Below are 23,492 nucleotides of genomic sequence, written 5' to 3' on the forward strand. Positions count from 1 at the left end.
TGTGTCTCACCTACTCTGTCTCCCTCTCAGCCTTCCTAATGTCTCAATAAAGAACCTTCTCTCCTGTGTCTCCCCTACTCTTGTCTCCCTCTCAGCCTTCCTACTGTCTCAATAATGAACCTTCTCTCATGTGTCTCCCCTACTCTGTCTCCCTCTCAGCCTTCCTACTGTCTCAATAATGAACCTTCTCTCATGTGTCTCCCCTACTCTGTCTCCCTCTCAGCCTTCCTACTCTCTCAATAAAATTACTAAGGGCAGTGGACCTCCCACTTTCCTTTTAGAACCAAGGTCACACAGTGTCATAGATGTGAAGCATTATCTTATATCATATAGATTAATGCCTGTGAGTCACCACTAGGGGCATGAGTGGCTAACCGTGAGAGTGAGTGAGTGAGGGAGTGAGTGAGTGAGTGAGTGAGTGAGTGAGTGAGTGAGTGAGTGAGTGAGTGAGTGAGTGAGTGAATGAATGAATGAATGAGTGACTGACTGACTGACCCATTGGCGTATTAAATATGTATCAGTGTGAAATATAACGGAACGTAAACCAATCCCGGTCACCCTCTTTATCTGGGAACGCCCAAACCCAACTTCGGTCACGCCCCATCTTGCGCGGCATTCTGGATCTTTCCTCACAGCCCCACCAGATTTTCACGTCGAAAGGTAGGTGATATGAAATCATACTTATTTTAGAGTATATATATCAAATTTCATGAGTATTCATCTATATTTAGTCATCTAAAGACTACTAGATGTGAACGTTTGTACCACTGCAACGTTATAATTGTTCGAATGTGTTCGGGGCGACGCTGATTTCCAAGTAAAAGTAGCTTCCTGTTCCTTAAACACGAACTCCCACTCGCCCCAAGATGAAGTCAGATTGTTTGGTTATGTTGCTAGCATATATAGCCAGTGTTTTGTCCGACGAAATGTGTTGTACATTTGTAATCTTAATAAGAGATCTAAGTTTGTCTGAACGAGTGATGAACTGAGGTTGCGCGAAAATAATCGAAGGGAGAACAATAATTTTCGCGGGGAAAATAATGAACTGGTTTTCTCTCTCTCTCTCTCTCTCTCTCTCTCTCTCTCTCTCTCTCAATCTCTGTATAAAAAAACATCTGAAGCAGTGACAAAGTCAGACAGCAGACACGGTAGGTTTGTGTGTGCTTGTTTGTTTCTCTACAGGTGAATGGAGGTGTGTGTGTGTGTGTGTGTGAGGCTGCCATGCTGAACTGGGTGAAGGTAAGGTTGTGTGTGTGTTTGCATGTCTGGTAATATTTCAGCATAATCATTTTGGTTTCATGCTCATTCATATTCAAGTTCATTAACAAAAGGCAAGATGTTCTTGATACCTTCCATTGTTCTGCATCTTTTCATCAGAATTTCACTCATATCCAACAAACCATAGCAATAAACTAAATTCATCATTGAGGTCAACAACCTCCTTATCCATATTCAAAAAAACAATTCAAATCTAATTTAATTTCATCATAAATCACTCACATAAGTTCCCTCCTAGCACTGTTTTTTTTAAATAATGTGCTAAATAAATCAAATAAAATAAACTCGTCAGTCGTACAATAATAATAATCATGATTTCTAAAAAGGAGTTTTCAAGGGTGTTCAGAGACACCTACCAGAGGCAGAAAGATCGGAGGGTGGTGGTGGCTGGCTTCAGGAGGTGTGGCCTCTACCCTCTGGACCCTGCGGCTATTGATTGGTCGAGGGTCATGCCGTCTGCCCCTCCCCCTGCATCTCCTGGTGCCAACCCTGCTGTTACCCCCCAGCCCAGCCCCCCACCCAGCCCCCGTGCTCCTAGCCCCCGACCCAGCCCCCGTGCTCCTAGCCCCCCACCCAGCCCCCGTGCTCCTAGCCCCCCTCCCAGCCCCCGTGCTCCTAGCCCCCCTCCCAGCCCCCGTGCTCTAGTCCAGGACTCACCCCCCAACCCCTACCTCAACCACCCCCTTGTAACAGCAGGGAGGATCACAGCGGACCTGGGACAACTCCTGGCCCAGATAGAGTTCACAAGAAGATCTGGAAAGGTCAGGAGGAACACCACCAAGGCCCGCCTGCTCACCGCCCAGGAGATGACGGATGCCATCGATGAGACAGAGGACCGCGCCGCCCGCGCCGAGGCAGGAGCTCTGGCCAGGGCAGACCGACAGCGGCAGCGGGCTGAAACTTTAAGGACTCCCACAACCTCCTCCCGTACCCCGCGTGGTGGCTCTCTCCCCAGCCGCAGAAGAGGAGTGTCCCCCGGGGCCGCTCCCACCACCAGCTCCGGTCTTTCCATCGCCGGTCCCTCAGCCTCAGCCTCCATGCCCCCCTCTTCTGCCTCCCACAGTCTGCTGCCCGCCTCTAGCCTCCACACCAGCACTCGCCTGCCTGCTTTGAGAGGGGAAGATCACCACCCCTCCACCTCTTCCTCCCCAACAGCCATAATGGATGGTATTTATTTATTTGTTTTCTTTTAACAGTTATTTGGGAGACAACATTCTCAGTTAGCAAAAAAGTATAAATTTTTTTATGAATAAATAATCATGTTTTATTGTTTCTTAACCATTTTCTCAGAGCCGGCAGTCCCACCGCAGTCCCACCGGGTGTCCCAGCCAACTTCCTCTCCCTCCCACCGTAAGCTTTTTCAAACAACTGTGAAAAAAACACGATCTACAAATGTCCATGGCCAAAAGGAACAGGAAGAAAAACTCTTATTGTACCTGCCCCTACGGCCTACACACACACACAGTACACTGATAGACTGTTCATAGCGCAATATTTACCAAACCAAACAAAATAATTTTTTTGAGTGGTGCTCCCTTTTTGTGTCTGCAGCCTCCTGTATTCCTGGACCAACAGGAGCATCGACATCCTCCTCCTCCCACGCCAGACCCACGACACCCATCGGCATGTTACTTATGTTTTTTGAGTTTGTCAGGGCAAACTTATGAATTGTTATTTATTTTGTAAAAAATTTGCTGATTTTATACAAATTGCTGTGGGGCACTTTGAACTGTGGTCCATGTGTGAAAAGTACTATATAGATAGTTATTCATATTTATTACATGGCGTTTTCACATTCGCCGAAATGCTTGCTTGTGATTGGTCAATAGCCCGTGTCAGAGGTCCGTTATCACACAATAATGACCGCTGTGGGACAATAATGACCGCTGTGCGCAGCTGTTCGCAATCAAGCCCACTACAACACTGTATCAGTGCTGCTCAGCATATGCACAGCTGCACTCAGTCATGCAATCAGACCAGAGACCTGCCGGCTGCCGATAATAATAATCACTTTATTTGGGCTGACAGAGCCACAGAACAACTGCGTCTTCATTTGATCTAGTCTTGTCGATGAATTAGGTATATTGTTAGTAAGTTAGCCATGTAATAAGCGGGATAATGTATAGCTTTACTCGATCATTGTCGCAAAATAATTGACCTTCACTGACGTTTAAAACACCTCAGCGCTGCGCCTCGGTATTTTAAACTCCGTGTCGGTCAATTATTTTGCGACAATGACCTCGTAGCTATACATTATCCCTTACTTATTATTGGACCTTGGTATATTGTAATCAAGCAGCGTCATAATAATAAATTTCTTTTTAACTGCAGGTCACACCACCAAGAGGCAGAAGCTGGGGATCTGGCGGTGTGGCCGGTGTAAAAAGGCGAACCCCCCTGTGGACTCTGAGGGTTTGGTGTCGTGGGTCCAGTGTGACAACTGTCACAAATGGTTCCACACCATGTGTGTCCAGTGGGAGGAGGAGGAGGACGAAGATGCTAGTTTCTGGTGTTACTGGTGTTTGGATGAATGAGTGTATGAATGAGTGAGCGAATGAAAAAATTTATAAATATGTATGGTGTGCTGTAAATAGTTATTGTTCTAAGTTATGTTTATTGTATTTTTTATATAATGTTTATAAAATTTTATGAAGTGCTGGCTGTTGTGTTAAATTTGTCATATTTTTGTTGAAAACACATGTACTCACAAATGTTAATGTGACAAGTGATTGTGATTAATATTTTGTTTGTTAGACAAATAAAATGGGGATGTTGTTTGCTCCTGAGATGAGATGGTAGACAAACGACACTACCTTCCAGCTGACAGTAGATGGCAGCATTGATTTTAAAGGATGAAAACAGGTTCAAACAAAAGAACTCCATTTTCCAAGACCTTTTTTCACAGTTCACAGGTCAGCAGGTCGGTAAAAGTTGATGAAAATGCGATCTGAACACAGGAGCGTTAAACTATGAATGCGCCCTCACGTCACCTCAGTACAGTGACCGTGAATGGCCACCTAATTATCATAATTAAAGTGCATCATTAGCATTATGTTTGTTGTCTAAAGGGAACTAAAATGGTAAAATTTAAGTTTTTAAATGATATCCGCATATATAGGACAAATAAAACAGCGTTGTTTTGTAAAAAACTCCAATGAAAACGGCGCAAGGTACGTAATATTCGCTATTGTTATGCAAATGTGATAGAATCCTATAAAAAGGTGGACGGACTTGGGCACTGTGACAGATGGTTGCCAAGGTAACACACTGCCGCCACTACTGTAAATTATAGGAAATTGACCAAATATATATGACTGTTTAATCTACAGTAGCTAACAGTTTCAGTATTAGGTATGCTAAGAAAATATAGGTTGAAAGCTTTAACATTACAGCCTACCATATTTGTATTTTAGTGTCTCTATTCCAAGAGAGATCCAAGATTAACCCCAAGATGTGTTTTTGTTTGGTTTTTATGTGATTTCTCCATATTCAGGTTGTTTAAATATAAAGTGTTATATATTTGAAAGCAATCCATATTTCACACTATCCATATTTAATTTATGTTATAGATAACATTTAGCCACTAGATGTCACACTAGAGCACAAGCATGTAATTTATCCAATCAGGTGCATTCCACGTCGGGAAATTATTTGTATTCATTATGTATTTCTTTTTATTATTTATTTTATTTAACCTTTATTAAACCAGGCAAATTCGTATTTACAACGACGGCCTGGAAATGGGAAGTAGAGAGGGAATGCATGCAGGCAACATGTAAACAACAACATCCATTTTTGTTGGTTGTAAACTTTTTTTAATTATCTGTAAATACATTAATCTGAAAAGTACATTAATCTGGAAGTACATTCATCTAGGAAGTACATTCATTTAGGATTTACCATCATCTGGAAGTACATTCATCTAGGATTTACCATCATCTGGAAGTACATTCATCTAGGATTTACCATCATCTGGAAGTACATTCTTCTAGGAACTACATTAATCTGGAAGTACATTCATCTAGGAAGTTCATTGATCTGGATTGGAAGTACATTCATTTATTTTACTATCATGCACTTTGCTACTAAATAATCTTCCTTGCCTATATTACTACCTACTATGCTAATATGTCTTTACTACCATGCACTCAAGACTGTAGCTGTAACCTGCGAACTGACTGTCGTCTTCTCTTTGCAGACCCGTAAGTTGACCAAGGCCGAGCGCCAGCGCTTCAGCGAGGAGGTGGAGATGCTGAAGGGCCTGCAGCATCCGAACATCGTCCGCTTCCATGACTCCTGGAAGTCCACCGTGAAGGGACACAAGGTCATCCTCCTGGTGACCGAACTCATGACCTCGGGCACGCTCAAGACGTAAGTCCTGCTCGGGAGGCCCTCGGCTTCCCTCCCACGCACATCAGACAGGGCGGCACGGTGGCACAGTGGTTAGCACTGCCTCACAGCAAGGAGGTCCTGGGTTCACAGTGGTTAGCACTGCTGCCTCACAGCAAGGAGGTCCTGGGTTCACAGTGGTTAGCACTGCTGCCTCACAGCAAGGAGGTCCTGGGTTCACAGTGGTTAGCACTGCTGCCTCACAGCTAGAAGGTCCTGGGTTCAGTGGTTAGCACTGCTGCCTCACAGCAAGAAGGTCTTGGGTTCACAGTGGTTAGCACTGCTGCCTCACAGCAAGAAGGTCCTGGGTTCAGTGGTTAGCACTGCTGCCTCACAGCAAGAAGGTCCTGGGTTCACAGTGGTTAGCACTGCTGCCTCACAGCTAGAAGGTCCTGGGTTCAGTGGTTAGCACTGCTGCCTCACAGCAAGAAGGTCCTGGGTCCAGTGGTTAGCACTGCTGCCTCACAGCAAGAAGGTCCTGGGTTCAGTGGTTAGCACTGCTGCCTCACAGCTAGAAGGTCTTGGGTTCACAGTGGTTAGCACTGCTGCCTCACAGCAAGAAGGTCCTGGTTCAGTGGTCAGCACTGCTGCCTCACAGCAAGAAGGTCCTGGGTTCAGTGGTTAGCGCTGCTGCCTCACAGCAAGGAGGTCCTGGGTTCACAGTGGTTAGCACTGCTGCCTCACAGCAAAAAGGTTCTGGGTTCAGTGGTTAGCGCTGCTGCCTCACAGCTAGAAGGTCCTGGGTTCACAGTGGTTAGCACTGCTGCCTCACAGGTAGAAGGTCCTGGGTTCAGTGGTTAGCACTGCTGCCTCACAGCTAGAAGGTCCTGGGTTCAGTGGTTAGCACTGCTGCCTCACAGCAAGAAGGTCCTGTGTTCACAGTGGTTAGCACTGCTGCCTCACAGCTAGAAGGTCCTGGGTTCACTGGTTAGCACTGCTGCCTCACAGCAAGAAGGTCCTGGGTTCAGTGATTAGCACTGCTGCCTCACAGCAAGAAGGTCCTGGGTTCACAGTGGTTAGCACTGCTGCCTCACAGCAAGAAGGTCCTGGGTTCAGTGGTTAGCACTGCTGCCTCACAGCAAGAAGGTCCTGGGTTCACAGTGGTTAGCACTACTGCCTCACAGCAAGAAGGTCCTGGGTTCAGTGGTTAGCACTGCTGCCTCACAGCAAGAAGGTCCTGGGTTCAGTGGTTAGCACTGCAGCCTCACAGCAAGAAGGTCCTGGGTTCGAACCCCAGCAGGGGGCAGTTTAGCGTGTTCTCCCTGTGTTAGCGTGGGTTTCCTCCAGGTACTCTGGTTTCCTCCCGCACCATAAAGACATGCATGTTAGGCAGAGACTACAGATGAAAACTAGCTCATTAGCTAATTCGGCACATTTACATTGATGTGGAAACTGAAGATGTTGATTAATGTGCACTGTAGTGTCCCTGGGTAAAATAAATAAATAGATAAACAGGTTACCAGACAGGCTAGCAGACATGCTACTAGACAGGTTACCAGACAGGCTATTAGACAGGCTAGCAGACATGTTACTAGACAGGCTAGCAGACATGTTACTAGACAGGTTACTAGACAGGTTACTAGACATGTTACTAGACAGGCTAGTAGACAGGCTAGCAGACAGGCTAGTAGATAGGCTAGCAGACATGTTACTAGACAGGCTAGTAGACAGGTTACTAGACAGGTTACTAGACAGGTTAACAGAGATGTTACTAGACAGGTTACTAGACAGGTTACTAGACAGGCTAGCAGACAGGCCAGCAGACATGTTACCAGACAGGTCAGTGCTACAAAGCGTTGTTTGAATGTGATTGGACATCAACAGGCACATTACTGGGCAGATTGTTCAGACTTTTTTCTGTCAAGATTTCAGAAACACTTCATCAGCCCAGTCCAATTTCACTGGCCCCCACCCTTCTGTGACAAACGTCTCAGTATTGCCCTAACTTGGTGGTATTGCAAGAAGGAGGACTCACACGAGCCACACTCTACTGTGAGCTGCGTATTTCCTCGTCCCTGTATTAACTGGCCTAGACGGGATGTGTTTTGGCGCTGTGTTTTGCCCCCCCCAAGCTGAAAAAATAGGGTTATGGCATAGTGGGTAAGAAAGTAGAGATACACCACTGATGCCCAGATCTTTATGGAGGGTTGTAGCTATGTCACAGGACACAATATTATCATAGGGTTGTCTTTGGAGGGGGTTTTGGAGAGTACCATAATGATTTTAAAGACTCGTCCTTCCAGCCAATCCCAGCTGCCTTCAGTTTTTGATTATATGCCAATTGCAGAGGGAATCTGCAAAGCATTAAGTAATGAATAGTATAAATATACATCTGGTATATTGAGACACGCCCCTCCCCCCCCAGATCTTGGCAATGACAGTTTATTGTGGTTTATTGTAGGCTTTTTGTCTTTCCATAAAAAGCCTGAGAATTATGTGTTGATCTCCTTAACCCATTCTCTGCCGGAGCTTATATCCATCCTTGTAGCCTCTCTGCCAGCACTATTTGTCTATGGAGATGTTCACCTTCTTTGCAGGGCTATAACTTTTTTAATTGTATTGCTAAATTGACATTACTATGGCCCATTCAACATCAATTATCTATCGTTCAGGATGTAGGAACGTTTTACTTTTTCATTCACACATTCATACTAAAATACCGTCCAGAGTATAAATATGTTTTTATCGTTTTCTGCTGTATTTCATAGAACGTGAGATATAGCCATAAATGCATAGATGATCAAATGCAGTTTGATACCGATCAACGTTATATTAAAATGTTCAACTGTACATGATCCTAAACGTCATGACTGGTCATCTGCTGGTGACCGGGGGGGGGGGGTCGTTTATAATTCAATGACCGACGTTAAATGATTCATGTAGTATGGGTGATATATAGATCAGAGCAGTTTGTATGGATAATAATAATACTCTGAAACTCACGGCAGCTTCCTCTTACCGTTGGGCGATCACACTGGCGCAAACAGATCCCAGTTATGTGATGTTGATCTAGGTGATCCAGTTCCGGTTTGTATAATACTAATATACGTCCAATCATGTTGTTTATTGAGTTATGGCAACGGATCGATATCCACGGTGTCTGGATAGAGTCCAGACGGAATAGGGGACGGACTAAGCACTTCCGGCCACTTCCGGTTTTGGCAACTCGTCGATCAACCACCAGGTGGCGGTATTGAAGCGTTGCAGAGTTGAGCGGAGTACTACAGCACCAGCCAAGACTCCGTGGGTGAAATGTGAATAGTTACCATGACGAAAATATTAAATATTGATCTCAAAGACGCCTTTAGGCGTCATTGGCAGATTACGCATGGCGGAGAATGACGTGTAAACACGTCATCGGCGGAGAATGGGTTAAAGGGGACATACATTATAAATGGCCTTTTCCAGTGATTAGCATGTTTTCCTAGCAATTGGGGATTATATCAATGTGGTCTGTGTCGTTAATTATCATATTGACTCATCAGTCTAGTCTCGAGTTCACGAGATCCTCACTCAACTAAGCTGTTCTGATTTGACAGTTTTGCTGACGTGAATATAGCACTGATTTGCATAACTAACGCCCCCTCTATGGTTGACAGCGACAGCAGAGCGAGTGGAAATATCTTCACTTCCTCAAACAGAGCGAGGCAGAGAGCGCATAGTGTAACCGACACTTCCTCAAACGGGTTTTGACTGCGAGGCACACAACCTGTGTAACCGCTCTGTGTGTGTGTTTGAGAGAAGACGGGTCCCCCTCTCTCTCTCTCCATCTCTCCCTCCCTCTCTCTTGCTCGTCCGCGGATGAGTGTAAGCGGACGAGCGAGAGAGAAGGAGGGAGAGAGATGGAGAGAGAGAGAGGGACCCGTCTTCTCTCAAACACACACACGGAGCATTTACACAGGTTGTGTGTAATTGCTCCGTGCCTCCGTGTGTCCCTCTGTCTCTCTCTCTCCCTCTCTCCCTCTATCTCTCTCTCTCCCTCGCAGTCGGGAGCATCAGCATATCACTGTAATATCTTTGCGCATGCTCCCACGCGCACACCCGTATTCCGATCCATACAATAATATTCACAGGGGTATATATTGTCATTTGAAACAAGTTACCAATGCATTGTCCTGTGGGATTATGCCCCCCGCGGCGAAATTAATTAGTATCCACCTCAGTCTCTCTCTATCTCTCTCTGTGCCAGTCGCAGACTGTGTGGATGACTGTCACTCAAAGTGCTTATGGGCGGAGCCAGGCCAACACAGCCTGAAATCCAAAGTGAGAAAAATGTGGCATTTGAGTACTTGATTAGAAATATAAAACAATGTTTTTTTTTTATAAAACCTTACAGATGTGTTCAATAGACTTACAGGAATTGTGTAAAGTTTCCCAAATAGTGCTAGGAATAGCAATGCATGTCCCCTTTAAAATCAGTATTCGTGGAAATTGTAGTGGCAGAGCAGGCGTAATACATGTCTGGGAAGTACATTCATGTGGAAGTACATTCATCTGGAAGTACATTCATGTGGAAGTACATAATTCTTTTTTACCTATAGTCCATTCATGCTGAGTGAATCAGTTCCCCCAGCCACATTTGTGTATAATTCTTTTTTTGGGGAATTAACTGATAGAAAATTAATTGAATCGCATCTAATCGAATTGAATCGTGGTCAAATGAAGAGATTTCATGATGCATTGAATCGTTGCCTGAAGAATCGTAATCGAATCTAATAGTTGTGCGGTCAAATATTTACACCCCTACTGTTTAACGAACATTGTTACTCAGCTGAAAGAGTTGTACCCTTCCTGCTGACCTGAACTTGTAAGTCACTTTGGAATAAAAGCATCAGCTAAATTAGTAAATGTAAATGAAAATGTAAGTACATTCATCTTCAGAACTTCCGCTCTGCCCCACAGCGACAACGGCCAGGCAGCCACCTCTTAAAATCATCTATAATCTTTTTTATTTATTTATTAAGATTTATTTTTTTTAGCATTTTTCCAGCTTTTTCCAGGTCAGACATGACTGACAGAGAGCAGAGAGAAGATATGGGGGGGGGAAGACATGCAGCAAATGTACGTCGGGATCGGGAGACGAACCTGGGTCGACCGCGTAGCACCGCAGTGTGTTACATGGTGCGCCACCCTGGCGCCCCTATAATCTTTTTTAAGATGGCTTTTTAAAAGTCACCTCTAATCCATTATTTTAGACCAGGACTTGGATATATATTTGCATTTCTTATTATTATTTTCAAATCATATCATTATTCAAATAATTCCCTCTCTCTCTCTGCTTCACATCTTCCCTGTCACTCTCTCCACTGCGAACCATCTAATGAAACGGACATGTACAGTATGATGTAGAGGCAAGGGGGTGCAAAGTAAAGTAACAGAGTACTTTTACTTAAGTGCTGTAGTAAATTTAAGGAGACTTTCACTCCACTACATTTTATCTATACAACCCCACAAATAGGCCTATTATTTCAATGTCAGTTGAAAACAAGACCTAAACCATGGGCCATCAGGGCAGCCAGACATGGACCACCAACAAACTAGTGTGGGAAACATGTAATAACTTACTCAGTCGAATGGATCCGGTTAATACGATTTATTAACTCAGAATGATCAATACATACAAAATAGTCAGAGATCATCCAGGCTACTAGCTAAGAGACCCGGAAGTATGAGAGAGAATGAGGGAGAGAGGGTCTCCTTTATAGTCAGGAGGGGGGACACACACACTATAAACTGTAGATTTGGGGGAAGGGAGGGGATAAACACTTGGGGAGAAGGGTGCAAGATATCAACTGAGGGAGAGGACAGTATATTATTCCTCCACATGGAACCTAAACCTGCAGGAAGTGGCTACATGTTGGACCACTGCAGAACGCTGGCTGCTAGAGGTGCTCTTTGGTTTCAGTGAGGAATGCCCTTTTAGGGAAACCAAAGGATAACATGTCTCTTAGTGTCTGGTGACGACGATAGACTAAAATGCACAAATGGCAAAGAGCGGCATCCTTTTAAAAGCATCCTCTCCTGGCAGTGTTTACATGTGTTTAGACCAGCGGTTCTCAAACTACGGGTCACGACCCAAAGTGGGGTCGTGGGTAGGTGTTTTGTATTTTTTTTGTATGTTCTGGCAACATATTTTGGCTATATATGCCTCATTTTATAAACGTGTATTGATAACATAGTGCTATAATTACATTTTCTAATAAATAAAATATGCATGATCAAGTTCAACAATGTGTGCTTTTATTTTGATATTCCTTAATTCCATGTTGAAATTACACGATAAAGTGTGGGGTCGCCAAAAAAATTCCTAAATAAGATGGGGTCGTGGTATAAAAAAAGTTTGAGAACCCCTGGTTTAGACTGTGTGGTCTCTGTGTCGCAGGTACCTGAAGAGGTTCAAGGAGATGAAACTGAAACTGCTTCAGCGCTGGAGTCGTCAGATCCTGAAAGGGCTTCACTTCCTGCATACGCGCACCCCTCCCATCATCCACCGGGACCTGAAGTGTGACAACATCTTCATCACTGGACCCATTGGCTCCGTCAAGATAGGCGACCTGGGCCTGGCCACGCTCAAAAGTGCCTCTTTCGCTAAAAGTGTCATTGGTGAGAGAGAAACTGGACTTCCTGGCACACACACACACACACACACACACACACACACACACACACACACACACACACACACACACACACACACACACACACACACACACACACACACACACACACACACACACACACACACACACACACACACACACACACACACACACACACACACACACACACACACACACACACACACACACACACACACACACAGTTAATTTAAAAGTTAATTTTAAATAGTTGAGACAAATAGTTGTATCTTTGCCCCGTAGCCTTCGGTAGTTCCTCTAAGGATGCTGATTTGTCCAAACCGCCGTGGTTGGATGCTGATTGGTCCAAAAATCGCTGTGGTTCGGGGCACCAACGCATATCTTGAAGCCTGACAAGATGGATTCTCTCTTGTGATCTCACGAAGCCAGCTGTCGTGCAAGGTTAGCTACCTTAGAGGCAGAAGGGTGAATGTGTAATGATAAGTGTTTGAGGAAATAGAATCCAAACCCACAGATTCCACTTAGATGATGTTTAATCACATTTCCTACGGGACTGTGTCGAGTCAGATGTTTTCAGATTCAGAGTTTTATTTGCCACATAGAAGTATCATACAGTTTTCATACTAAATCATAAATCCAGTTCTGCCATGGGCAAAAGGAGCAGGAAGAAGAATAAATCTTATAATTACCTGCCCCCTATTCCTGAACTAAACAAGTAAAAAACAACTAAATAATAATTGATACCACAAAGAAACAAAAAAAAATTGTACTGCCCAAAATCACATTACATGTCCCAATGGCTTCACACAGGCTCACAATGGAACAACGAAAAACACACATAGTGATTATTGACTTCTCTCCCCCTCCAGGGACGCCAGAGTTCATGGCTCCAGAGATGTACGAGGAGAAGTACGACGAGGCTGTGGACGTCTATGCCTTCGGAATGTGCATTCTGGAGATGGCCACCTCTGAATACCCATACTCCGAGTGCCAAAATGCCGCCCAGATCTACCGCAAAGTCACCAGCGTGAGTAATAGTAGTGGTGGTGGTGGTGGTGGTAGTAGTAGTGGTGGTGGTGGTAGTAGTAGTAGTGGTGGTGGTGGTGGTGGTAGTAGTAGTAGTAGTAGTGGTGGTGGTGGTGGTAGTAGTAGTAGTAGTAGTAGTAGTAGTAGTAGTAGTAGTAGTAGTAGTAGTAGTAGTAGTAGTAGTAGTAGTAGTAGTAGTGGTGGTGGTGGTGGTGGTGGTGGTGGTGGTGGTGGTGGTGGTGGTGGTGGTGGTAGTGGTGGTGGTGGTGGTGGTGGTGGTGGTGGTGGTGGTGGTGGTGGTGGGGGGTGGTGGTGGTGGTGTAGTTACTTACTTACTTACTTACTTACTTATCCTCTTCGTCCCGGTTGGGGCATAAGGCCGCAATCATACACTGCCACTGAATCCTGTCTCGTGCTTTGGCCTGCGATTCGTCCCAGGAAAGACCCATCTCCTTCAGCTCCATCATCACCGTCCTTCGCCAGGTGTTCTTACATTTACATTTACATTTAGTCATTTAGCTGACGCTTTTATCCAAAGCGACTTACAAGTTCTGTACGACAAGTCATCAGGAAGGGCACAACTCTATCAGCTGAGCAACAATGTTCATCAAAGTGTTGAGTGCTACAGTGTAGGTTAGTTTATTAGGACAAGTGCATGACAGCATTCTTTGGTCTACCCCTCTTTCTCTTCCCAACTGGGGTCCACGATTAAACTAAACTCCTCATAGAGCGCATCCATGTCTAACACGCCGTTGATCTTAAGGGCTTCAGCTGTAGCGCACAGGTCAGTGAAGCTGATGTTTCTCTTTAGAGACATGACAGAAATAGCCTTCAGATAATTCTCATTGGAGAAATCGAACCACTTCTCGAGGTAGACGATGGCAGACCTGTAGAACGATGTGAAGTCTGCTCTTGTCTTTGTCGCTCTCGTATCTGGGAAGTGGCGGAGAAGGACACTGGCCTCTGTTCCAAAGAAGGAATCCGTGAGCCTTTGCTGGAGTTTCCCACGCAGGGTAGAGAGACAGCTAGCTAGTATGATCGCAGGCAGCCGCAGCATGAGTGGAGATACAGTTGTTGTTGTTGTACACTAAAGGCGCCAATAACAGCTTGCATTATATATAGTACCTGGCGCGAGCTGTTTATTGCCGCGCAACTTCAAGTTTCAAGTTTCTTTAATAGTTGTCATACAGAAGTACAGAATACTTTTATACAAAATGCTTCTTACTGTTACGCTCCAGAGACTGTGCAAGACAAGATAAGTATAAAATAAAATAACATAGTATAGCATGTAAATTAGAAGTAAAAAATGAGGTCACAGTGTTCAGTATAGACATATGTACAATGTTCGATGCAGAATAGACGTAACTGAGTTACCATATAATATACAATATACTATGCAGTGTACTAATATACAATACTATATAATGCAAGGCAGAAATGGGATGAGGTGCAATTTAGGTACAATTTACAGTAGGTGTACGAGTTGTAGTGCAAATCCTTTATCAATAAATATAAAGTGTGTTTGTGTGATCTAAAGTGTGGAGAGTGGGTGCTGCAGTGTGTTGTTTGTTTAAGTGAGTGTGTGCGTGTGGGTGTGTGTGCTGTGTGCATTTGATGGTTGTTGCATAGTGTTTATTGTTCGTTTAGCAGCCTGATGGCACCAGGTATATATAATGCGCTCGTGCTGGTTAGACTATAGGCTATGTTACATAACGTTACGTATGTAGTACTTGCGGTGCGTGCATTAGTGCATGTTTGGGGATTAATGAGAGGACAAAAACAATAATGATTAATAATAATAATTATTATTATTTATTGAAATGCGGGACACTTATTTAAATGCGGGACATTTTTCTTCTGTTGCGGCATGCGGGACAGAGGGCTGAAATGTCCCACACAAATCGGGACGTTTCATCATCATTAGGTGGCTTCTTCGTTCCGAAGGTTGCCTATCACTCTCCAACCCATTCTGTCCCCACTTCTTCTCTCCAACTCCGTGACTCCGCCTCTCACTCCACTCCAATCACAGACATCGTCTACCCAGCCTCTTCTTGGTCTTCCACTTCCTCTCTTTCCATCCACCTTCCCCATCACCACCTTCTTGAACATCTCCCCGCTGGATCCTCTCAGAACATGCCCGCACAACTCCATCTTTCTCTTTTTCAACCTCTCCAGCAGCTGTCCCCCTTGCATATCCGCTCTTCTCAGTACCTCCTCATTCTTGATCTTATCCTTCCATGTTATCTTCAGCATCTTCCTCAGTGTCCACATTTCAAAAGAGTCTATCATCCTCTTTGCCTCTTCATTCAGCGTCCATGCTTCTGCTCCGTATGAAAAGACTGACATAACATACGTTTCCAAAATGTCTTCGTTTTCCAACTTATGTTTCTTCTCAATAATTCTTTATGGTTCCAGAATGCGCCCTTTGCAATTCCGGTTCTTCTCTTAATGTCCATGTTAGCTCTTCCACCTTCACTGATCCAGCTTCCAAGGTACATGTACTCCTTCACTTGTTCAAGTTTTTCTCCATCCACCTGTATTTTACAAACAGTTCCTGGTGTTTTTTCAATGATCATTACTTTAGTTTTCTTTGTGTTTAGTGACATTCCATAGTTTTTGCATTCGACATTCAGCTTATTCATCATGTCCTGTAGATCTTCTTGACAGTTACAGACTATAGCAGTGTCATCCGCGTATCTTATATTGGTGATGTTCTCTTCGCCAAGTTTTACTCCTTTCCCTCCTCTCAGACCTTTTTTCATCAGTGATTCACTGTACATATTAAAGAGTACAGGGGACAAGATGCATCCTTGTCTTACACCCTTCTCCACCGGGAAGTCTCTTGATTTCTCCTTTCCTATTCTAACATTAGCCTTCTGCCTCCAGTATAAGTTGGCAATTATTCTTCGGTCAGAAACTGGTACAGATGATTATTATGCATAACAATGGAATCAAGCAGCCCCCCACCTTCTCGTAGATTCCTATTATTATGCAAAGTCTAGGTGAGAAGTGCCGGCCGCCGGCCGGGTAGCTTTCTACAACGGCCGGGTACTTATCATTGCGCGCACTTCTGCCCTGAGTGACCTACTAATAACACGCCGTGTAACCGTGTGTGTGCACGACTGCACCCCTGGTAGTAGCAGCAGTAGTAGTAGTAGCAGCAGCAGTAGTAGTAGTAGTAGTAGTGACAGGGGGAAGAGGCTTGTATCATCAAGTCTAAATTTGAGGTAATTGTTGACATGTGTTTTGCTTTTTCCGCTTATTGTGGATGATGATGGGGTTGGATTTCCTGGACGTATGGATGATAATCCATACGAACCCCTGGAGGACATGAAGTCCTGCTTTCAGAATGACAGCTCTTGCTCTATTTACAACAGCCTCAGCTTTGTCCGTTCAGAGCTCAGTGGACCACCGTGTTCCATAACCCGACTGCTTTACGTTTGGAAACCAACCATCAATGAAGGATAATAGTAGAAGGATAATAGTAGTATAATAGGGAGGTGTAGTCTGACGTCACTGGTTGTTCCACCCGTATAGGGATTTATCATTGGGAAAATGGATTATCGGCTATTGTAACAATTCTGCCGCATGGAAATGGAAATTGAAAAGCTTTCCATTTTTGCACGAAATGAGTTCCCTTCTATCGCTAACATTATTGTTTAAGCATTTTTGGTTGAAATAAAATTTGCAGATTGTTTTCTATTCAAGTCAAGTCAAGAGTTTTAATTGTCACGGCATACAAGTATACAATGAAATATCTATGATTAATTGTGAATATTTTCATGTTGAGCTATAGATTGTGGATGAATAAGCACAGAAAGGTACATCATGCAAATATTAATAGTCTATTTGCCAACACAATGAACCCGGAAATTTTGGAACCACCAAACTTAGATATGGATAGTATGGGTCACCAGCACTTAGAAACTGCCGGATGCTAAGTTGTACATGTTGAGCAACTTTTTTTATTTGCATAATTAGCCACATTTGCATAATTACCTAAATGGACAAATCTCGGAAACTACTTGATCAATTTCAACAATGTTGGAGTGGTTTTGGGGGTTATTTGGTATGCTGAATCCATTTATGATACTCAAGAGTTTCGGAATTGCAATATTTACTGGAATTTACCAAATTTCTACGTCAAGAGAAATTCTGCTGAATAATATTATGGGGAAACGTACTCCTTGCTTACAAGTCTTGGTTATCATAGACTCAGGTCTACTGTAAGCTTTAAGTCCCACATTAACAAGGTGACAAAAACATAATTCTTCCATCTTAGAAACAAAGCTAAAGTACAACCATTTATAAGTCAAAAGGATGCTGAAAAACGGATCCATGCCTTTATTCCAAGCCGACTGAAGAAAATACTTCAGCTTATTCAACTCTCAGCTAGGCTATTACACTGGCTTCCGGTAACATTTAGAATTGATTTGAAGGTCCTCCTCCTTATGTACAAAGCCCTAAATGGAACCAGACCAAGCTATATTGGCAATTTTCTTGTCAACTACATGCCCCCAAGAACACTACGATCATCTACTTCTATCATCTTGTATTTTTATTTTCTGCATTGCATTTATTCTGTCTATTTTATGCTCATTTGATGTATTCTAGTGTATTTTCTGCTGTGAAGCACTTTGGGCTGCAACTCGTGTATGGAATTTGTACAAATAACGTTTATTATTATTATTGCCATCCTTAGAGTTATTTGCTACCTCTATCTAGCAGGGCTAAAAAAAAATTAAATGGTTTTGTTAACCCTCCTGTTAACCTCAAATTGACTTTACACTCTTTATCCTTGGGGACATTTTGACCCCAGCAGTTTAAACCTCCAGAAAATGATCATAATCAAAAGTGTTACCCAAATGTATGTTTCAGGTGCTTCATGTTACTTTGTTGATTACCTAAATAACCATTTAAATAAAACATTACCCCTACTCCCCCCCACCCACCCAATTATACATACATGATAATATATATTATGTTGTTCAAGTGGGGAGTGGGCCCATGATAACTTTCCGTTTTTGGAAAGTAATGTGTCTGCTTGTGGTTGAGAGACAACAGGAGCATCTGCACTAAGGGTCTCATTCTCATCAGAGGAGGACGCCCGTCGCCTCATAATCAGGGTCTCAGACACATTCTCTCCTATGTCACTTTCACCCCTCTTGCCCCTCTGATGGAACAGTCCAGGGCGGGTGTGCGTGGCGTCACAATCCGTGGGCAATCTGCGCATGTGCATGGGGAATAGGTGCTTAAAAATGGGCTTTTTCTCTGCCGATTTAGTTCTGATCGATTAGGAATGCAACCACTTACATCACGGCTCTCATCCACATTCATTAATTTGCTCCCCCCGCAATCTCCTCCCCGATTTCAATGTAACGCGGAAGTGTAGTGGTCTATTAGGCGCTCTACAAATTAAAGTTATTATTATTATCATTCTGTTTACAATTGAACATTCCATGAAAATTATCTATAAATTCTGCATCTTCTGAAAAATGTATAAACAGAAAATTCATAAAAAATGGCATCAAAATAGGGCGGCTAGGTGGTGTAGTGGGCAAGGCACTCGCCACCAATGTGGAGATGCTGGGTTCGCGTGTTCGAATCCAGCTCTCCACATTGTTTTCAGTTTGGCTGGTCGTCCGTACTAATACAATTGGCAGTATTAGAGGGTGGGAAACTGATGGGTGGGGATCGGGCGTTGTGGACAGCGACTCCTACAGGTCGGTTGGTGCGCCTGCGCAGTAGAATCAGGAAGTGTCTGGGGCAGCGTGAGCCTCCCACGCGTTACTCCTCGCCACTGAGAGATCGAGCTGCGCAGGTGAAAAGATGCGACTGCTGTTACCTCAAGTACCGGAGGGGACTTGTGCTATGTATGACTTAGTCCACATTGCAGCCGGCTTGTGGGAGGCAAGAAACAGCGTTCGTGACAGGGGAGGGTTGAATTGGATGATACGAAATTGGGATGGGAGAAAATATAGAAAATGGGAGAAAAAGTGGATAAAAAAAAAAAATGGCATCAAAATTTGGTAAATTCCAGTAAATATTGCAATTTTGAAACTTTTTTCTTCTCTTAAGTATCATAACTGGATTCAGTATCTCGAATAACCCCCCAAACAACTCCAACATTGTTGAAATGGATCAAGTTGTTTCTGAGATTTGGCCATTTAGGCGATTATGCAAATGTATGCTAATTATGCAAATAAAAAAAGTTGCCCAACATTTACAATTTAGCATCCGGCAGTTTCTGAGTGCTGGGGATCCGTACTATCCATATCCATCATAAAAATTTGGTGGTTCCGAAATTTCCGGGTTCACAATGGGGCTCTATGGGATGGCAAATAGACTATAATGCTTCATTTGTTTTAAACGAGACGATTTAGAAATGGGCAATGGGGAAATACATTGCGTTGGACAGAGGGTGGAACACGAAAAACGGCAATGACGTAACCACTACACCTCCCTATAGAAAACTCGGATGATTGCTAGCGTCCCCCGTCCCCCTATATTACTATAGTATTCCTGTGGTATTTATATGTGCGCACAGTAAATATTTACCACAGTAATACTGTAGTGATCTATAAGATAAGATAAGATAATATAAGATATTCCTTTATTGATCCCCTTGGGGAAATTCAGGCATCATAGCAGCATGGGGGAAGGGGGGGGGGGGGGGGGGGTACAGGTAGTAAAAACAACACAAGCAGTGTAAACAAATAGGTCAATATAATTTACTATCTAATTGACTGAAAAATATATTCACAATATTCACAGTGTCACATAAGGTGCAGTATGCATAAGGTAGTGTTATAATTTACTATCTACTGAAATATACATTGTTCACAGTATCCACTGAAATATACATTATTCACAGTATCACAGTATCCACATAAGGTGCAGTATGCCTAAGGTAGTGTTATTGTCCTAAGATAAGGTAAGATATTCCTTTATTGATCCCCTTGGGGAATTTTGGGCGTCATAGCAGCATGAGGGAGGGGGGAGGGGAGGTACAGGTATGGGCAGGGTAATAGTAGAAAGACATAAATATAGGCAATAAAATGAGATCTAAATATACAAATATGAGAAAATAAACAGTACAAACAAAGGTGCAGATGAGGGTCTGTATGCCCTATCAGTCACATTATACATTATTTACAATATTTATTTTTAATAATAAATTATATGATAAAAAAAGATGCAAAGCCCATATATATATGTCACCAACTCACCCACTCACTTAGTAACTCTGTAACTCACTACGGTTAGCCGCTCTGCCCCCGGTGGTGGCTCACAGGAAATGCGTGTTTAATGTCCTTGTTTTCATAGCTTTCTCTAACGCTTTCTCTAATCGGGAGTTTCCTCTCTCAGTCCTCGGGACAGTCGGTACTTCAATTGAAAACAGACGAGACCTACAGGTATCTAGATTGACATTTAAGGAAAACGGCCTTCTAATTTCCTCTAAATGTCTCCCTGATTTTAACTTAATTTCCCAGGGGAAATTATCTGTAAGAACGGCGATTGTATATACATGAAGTAAATAAAGACCACTTACTTTAAGGTTTTGAGATGGTTAATAGAGCTATCGCAGATGGTTTTAATCAGACCCCCGAGCCTGACCATGTCAACTTGACTGCTTGAGCAACAGCCTCATTTCTGAAAACCTTTTTAGAATTCTAAGAAAGACACAGAGGCAGACTTGAGTTCTACCGAGAATCTCAGCCGAGGCAGACGGCTCTGTGTGTTAACACTCTTAGCGATGATGGTGTTTTCCAGTGGTGGAAGAAGTACACAGTTCCTTTACTAGAAATATTCAGATAAATGAGTACTCTGGTAAAAGTAAAAGTCCTCCATTCAAATTATACTTAAGTAAAAGTAGAGAAGTATTTTCTATTGAATGTACTTAAGTATCTAAAGTAAAATTATGCATTCTATATAACCTTTGTGCATTCTCCAGTGCTTGGGAGCATTCCAACCTTGATCCATTGACCTCCAAAAGTTATGTTAAAGTGGTACAGTATGTGGTCCAGTTCTGTTTCGTTAAGGGGCTCTGCTTGGCATCACCTACTGCACTCCCTCGCGTACGTGCACGCGTACTGAATAACATTCCACAAATATACCTTTAATACCAGTATTAGTCTGACCACACCCCTCATCAGCTTACCTTCATAAGCAGGTGTGTGGTCACCTGCTCTCCTCCTTCTCGCTTTCACCACAAGGAAGTGCCTTCGGTAGTACCCCACTTGACGTGTTGTTAGTTGAAAAGAGTTGTGACTGGTTTACATTGTGCTTAATCTTTTCTTCTCTCACTTTGTTGTATAAGAAAAGGTTTGGGTCATAATGTATTCCGCGGAGAGTAGACCCGCTAGACCTACTCTTCACCACCGGTTCTCCATTCCCGCCTCTGTCGTGCGCTTCGGTGCTGGGCTGTTGCCACTCTCGTGGTTGCCGACCCAGCCCGGGAGACTGCCGGTGGATAGTTTTCCTCACCGACGAGCCGAGGGTTCGGTGCCGTCACTCCGGCGATGGCCTGATCTCGACTCTGGTTCCTCTGGTTCTGGGGAATCGCCCGTTGATGAACGGGGGATTGTTTTGGAGCCGGAGGATTTGCGACGCAAACTTTTCGCGTCTGCTCGCTCGCGTCGCAAGATGGTGGCGTGCAGACGCGAACGGCCTGGGTTTGGGGAGCTGCTGGAGACCAGCGAGGATGCGTCCGACTCTGGATTTCTGATGGAAACTGAGGACTTCATGGAAGAGGCGGACGGATTCTTGTATGATGGTCCCGTGGAGGAGAGTATCCCTCCTCCGGAGACCCCGGAGGGGGGAGAAATGGCTCCATGGGGCGCCTTGTTCGAGGATGTCGAGGAACCACCTTGGCCTCATCAGCAGGATGCCCTACTGTCGGCCGCATCGGATTGTGGCTCCTTGACCAGTCGCAGCCTGCTGTATGCGAGGGATGCGGGGTCGGTGGAGGAAGGTTCGCAGGGGGAACTGCGGGCCTTGTTTCCCGAGCTCATGGCGGTAGCCGCCACCGCAAACGGTGTGCCGCTGCCATTGCCTGCACCTGTCCCTGATGACCTCATAGGCCATCCCTGGCAGCGTCCCCCAGTGAGAGGGGTGGACGTTGTCTACCCATTTTTCCCATCGATGGGGGCCTATGTTCGTCGGGGTCAGGCGGTGTCCAACATCATGGGACTAACTCCCGCCTACGTACCAGTTACGCGGGTGTCGGGGTTAGTCAAAGGTATGGGGGAGGGCGTGCCTCGGCTTGACAATCCGATGGCCGCGCTCCTCTGTCCGGATATGGTGTGGGAACCCCTATGCAAGCCGGTCCTCCAGGGGAAGTCGGCTAGGCGATTGGCTTATTGGGGTGACCAGTCATTCATCGCTGGTACACAATCGCTGGCTGCGGCGTCTAACATCGCCCACCTGGCTAGATTTGTATCGGGGATAATGACGGGCGGCACGGATCTGAACGAGGTAAAATGCGATCAGATCACCCAGGCTGCGGGAGCTGTCCTGCACCTTTCCCAGGTGCTGGCCATAGCCATGGGGAAAGTGCGCGCCCTGGCCACCCTGGGCCAGCGTCACCTTTGGCTGGAGCAGGCCCGTGTGCCAGAGAAGAAGAGAGCCCCTCTTCTGACGGCCGCCCTCTCCGACGCTGGCCTGTTCGGGAAGGCCCTGCAATTGATGACCTCAACATGCAGAGAGATGGCAGAGGAGAGATCCATCCTCCAACCCCATTTTCCGCCTCCCGTCCTTGCCGGTGGGGGAAGAAGGCTTCCGCGACGTCGAGCTGTCTCCGTCGCCGCTACCACTGCCTCCGCCGCCGCTGCTGGCCCTGCCAAGAGGGCCAGGGGACGAAACGGCGCTTCGGCCACCGCCGGCCCATCCCAGACCGGAGGAGACGGTAGGGAACGTTGTGTCCAGCAGACTGTAACCTACCGTCCCTCCGGGGCTCCCCGGGGTGGCAAGACTCGAGCGGCGCGAGGTGGCAGACGCCGTTAGGAGTGACTTTTTCCCCTCTGTATCCCCTCTCCTACACCCTTCCCGGCCCCTCTATGATTTTGTGCCTTAAACTTTATTATTTAATAAAAAAGTTCCCCGACATAAGGGGGACTGTGTTTTGGCCGAACAAACTGTGTGTTTCTTCAAACAAATCATATGGTGGGGTTGTGTATATAGATCTACCCTGTTTACGTT

At 44.7% G+C, this 23,492-nt stretch overlaps 2 protein-coding genes across 2 annotated transcripts in view; both read left to right on the top strand.

The window, feature by feature from the left end:
• The window catches only part of wnk4a (WNK lysine deficient protein kinase 4a), a 209,809-nt gene that overhangs the window by 78,287 nt on the left and 108,030 nt on the right, over positions 1 to 23,492 (top strand). The window contains exons 2-4 of the mRNA XM_084331128.1: positions 5,477 to 5,649; positions 12,050 to 12,270; positions 13,136 to 13,293. Of these exons, the coding sequence (XP_084187254.1) occupies positions 5,477 to 5,649; positions 12,050 to 12,270; positions 13,136 to 13,293 (552 nt within the window). The remainder of the gene's footprint in view (positions 1 to 5,476; positions 5,650 to 12,049; positions 12,271 to 13,135; positions 13,294 to 23,492) is intronic.
• Positions 1,119 to 3,934, top strand: LOC311242181 (uncharacterized protein). The gene is made up of 5 exons (XM_084331129.1): positions 1,119 to 1,148; positions 1,605 to 2,445; positions 2,569 to 2,628; positions 2,830 to 2,901; positions 3,610 to 3,934. Exons 2-5 carry the CDS (start codon positions 1,728 to 1,730, stop codon positions 3,810 to 3,812), a joined length of 1,053 nt encoding a protein of 350 aa, XP_084187255.1. The 5' UTR covers positions 1,119 to 1,148; positions 1,605 to 1,727; the 3' UTR covers positions 3,813 to 3,934.

Source organism: Notolepis coatsorum, assembly GCF_963971535.1.
Source record: "Notolepis coatsorum genome assembly, chromosome: 15".
NCBI classification, from domain to species: domain Eukaryota; kingdom Metazoa; phylum Chordata; class Actinopteri; order Aulopiformes; family Paralepididae; genus Notolepis; species Notolepis coatsorum.

Bases quoted from the DNA above. Each gene is read 5' to 3' on its own strand.
- LOC311242181 (XM_084331129.1), top strand. From the start codon at position 1,728: ATGCCGTCTGCCCCTCCCCCTGCATCTCCTGGTGCCAACCCTGCTGTT. The intron at 2,629-2,829 runs GTAAGCTTTTTC...TTGTGTCTGCAG, and splicing joins AACTTCCTCTCCCTCCCACC to CCTCCTGTATTCCTGGACCA. The intron at 2,902-3,609 runs GCATGTTACTTA...TTTTAACTGCAG, and splicing joins CAGACCCACGACACCCATCG to GTCACACCACCAAGAGGCAG.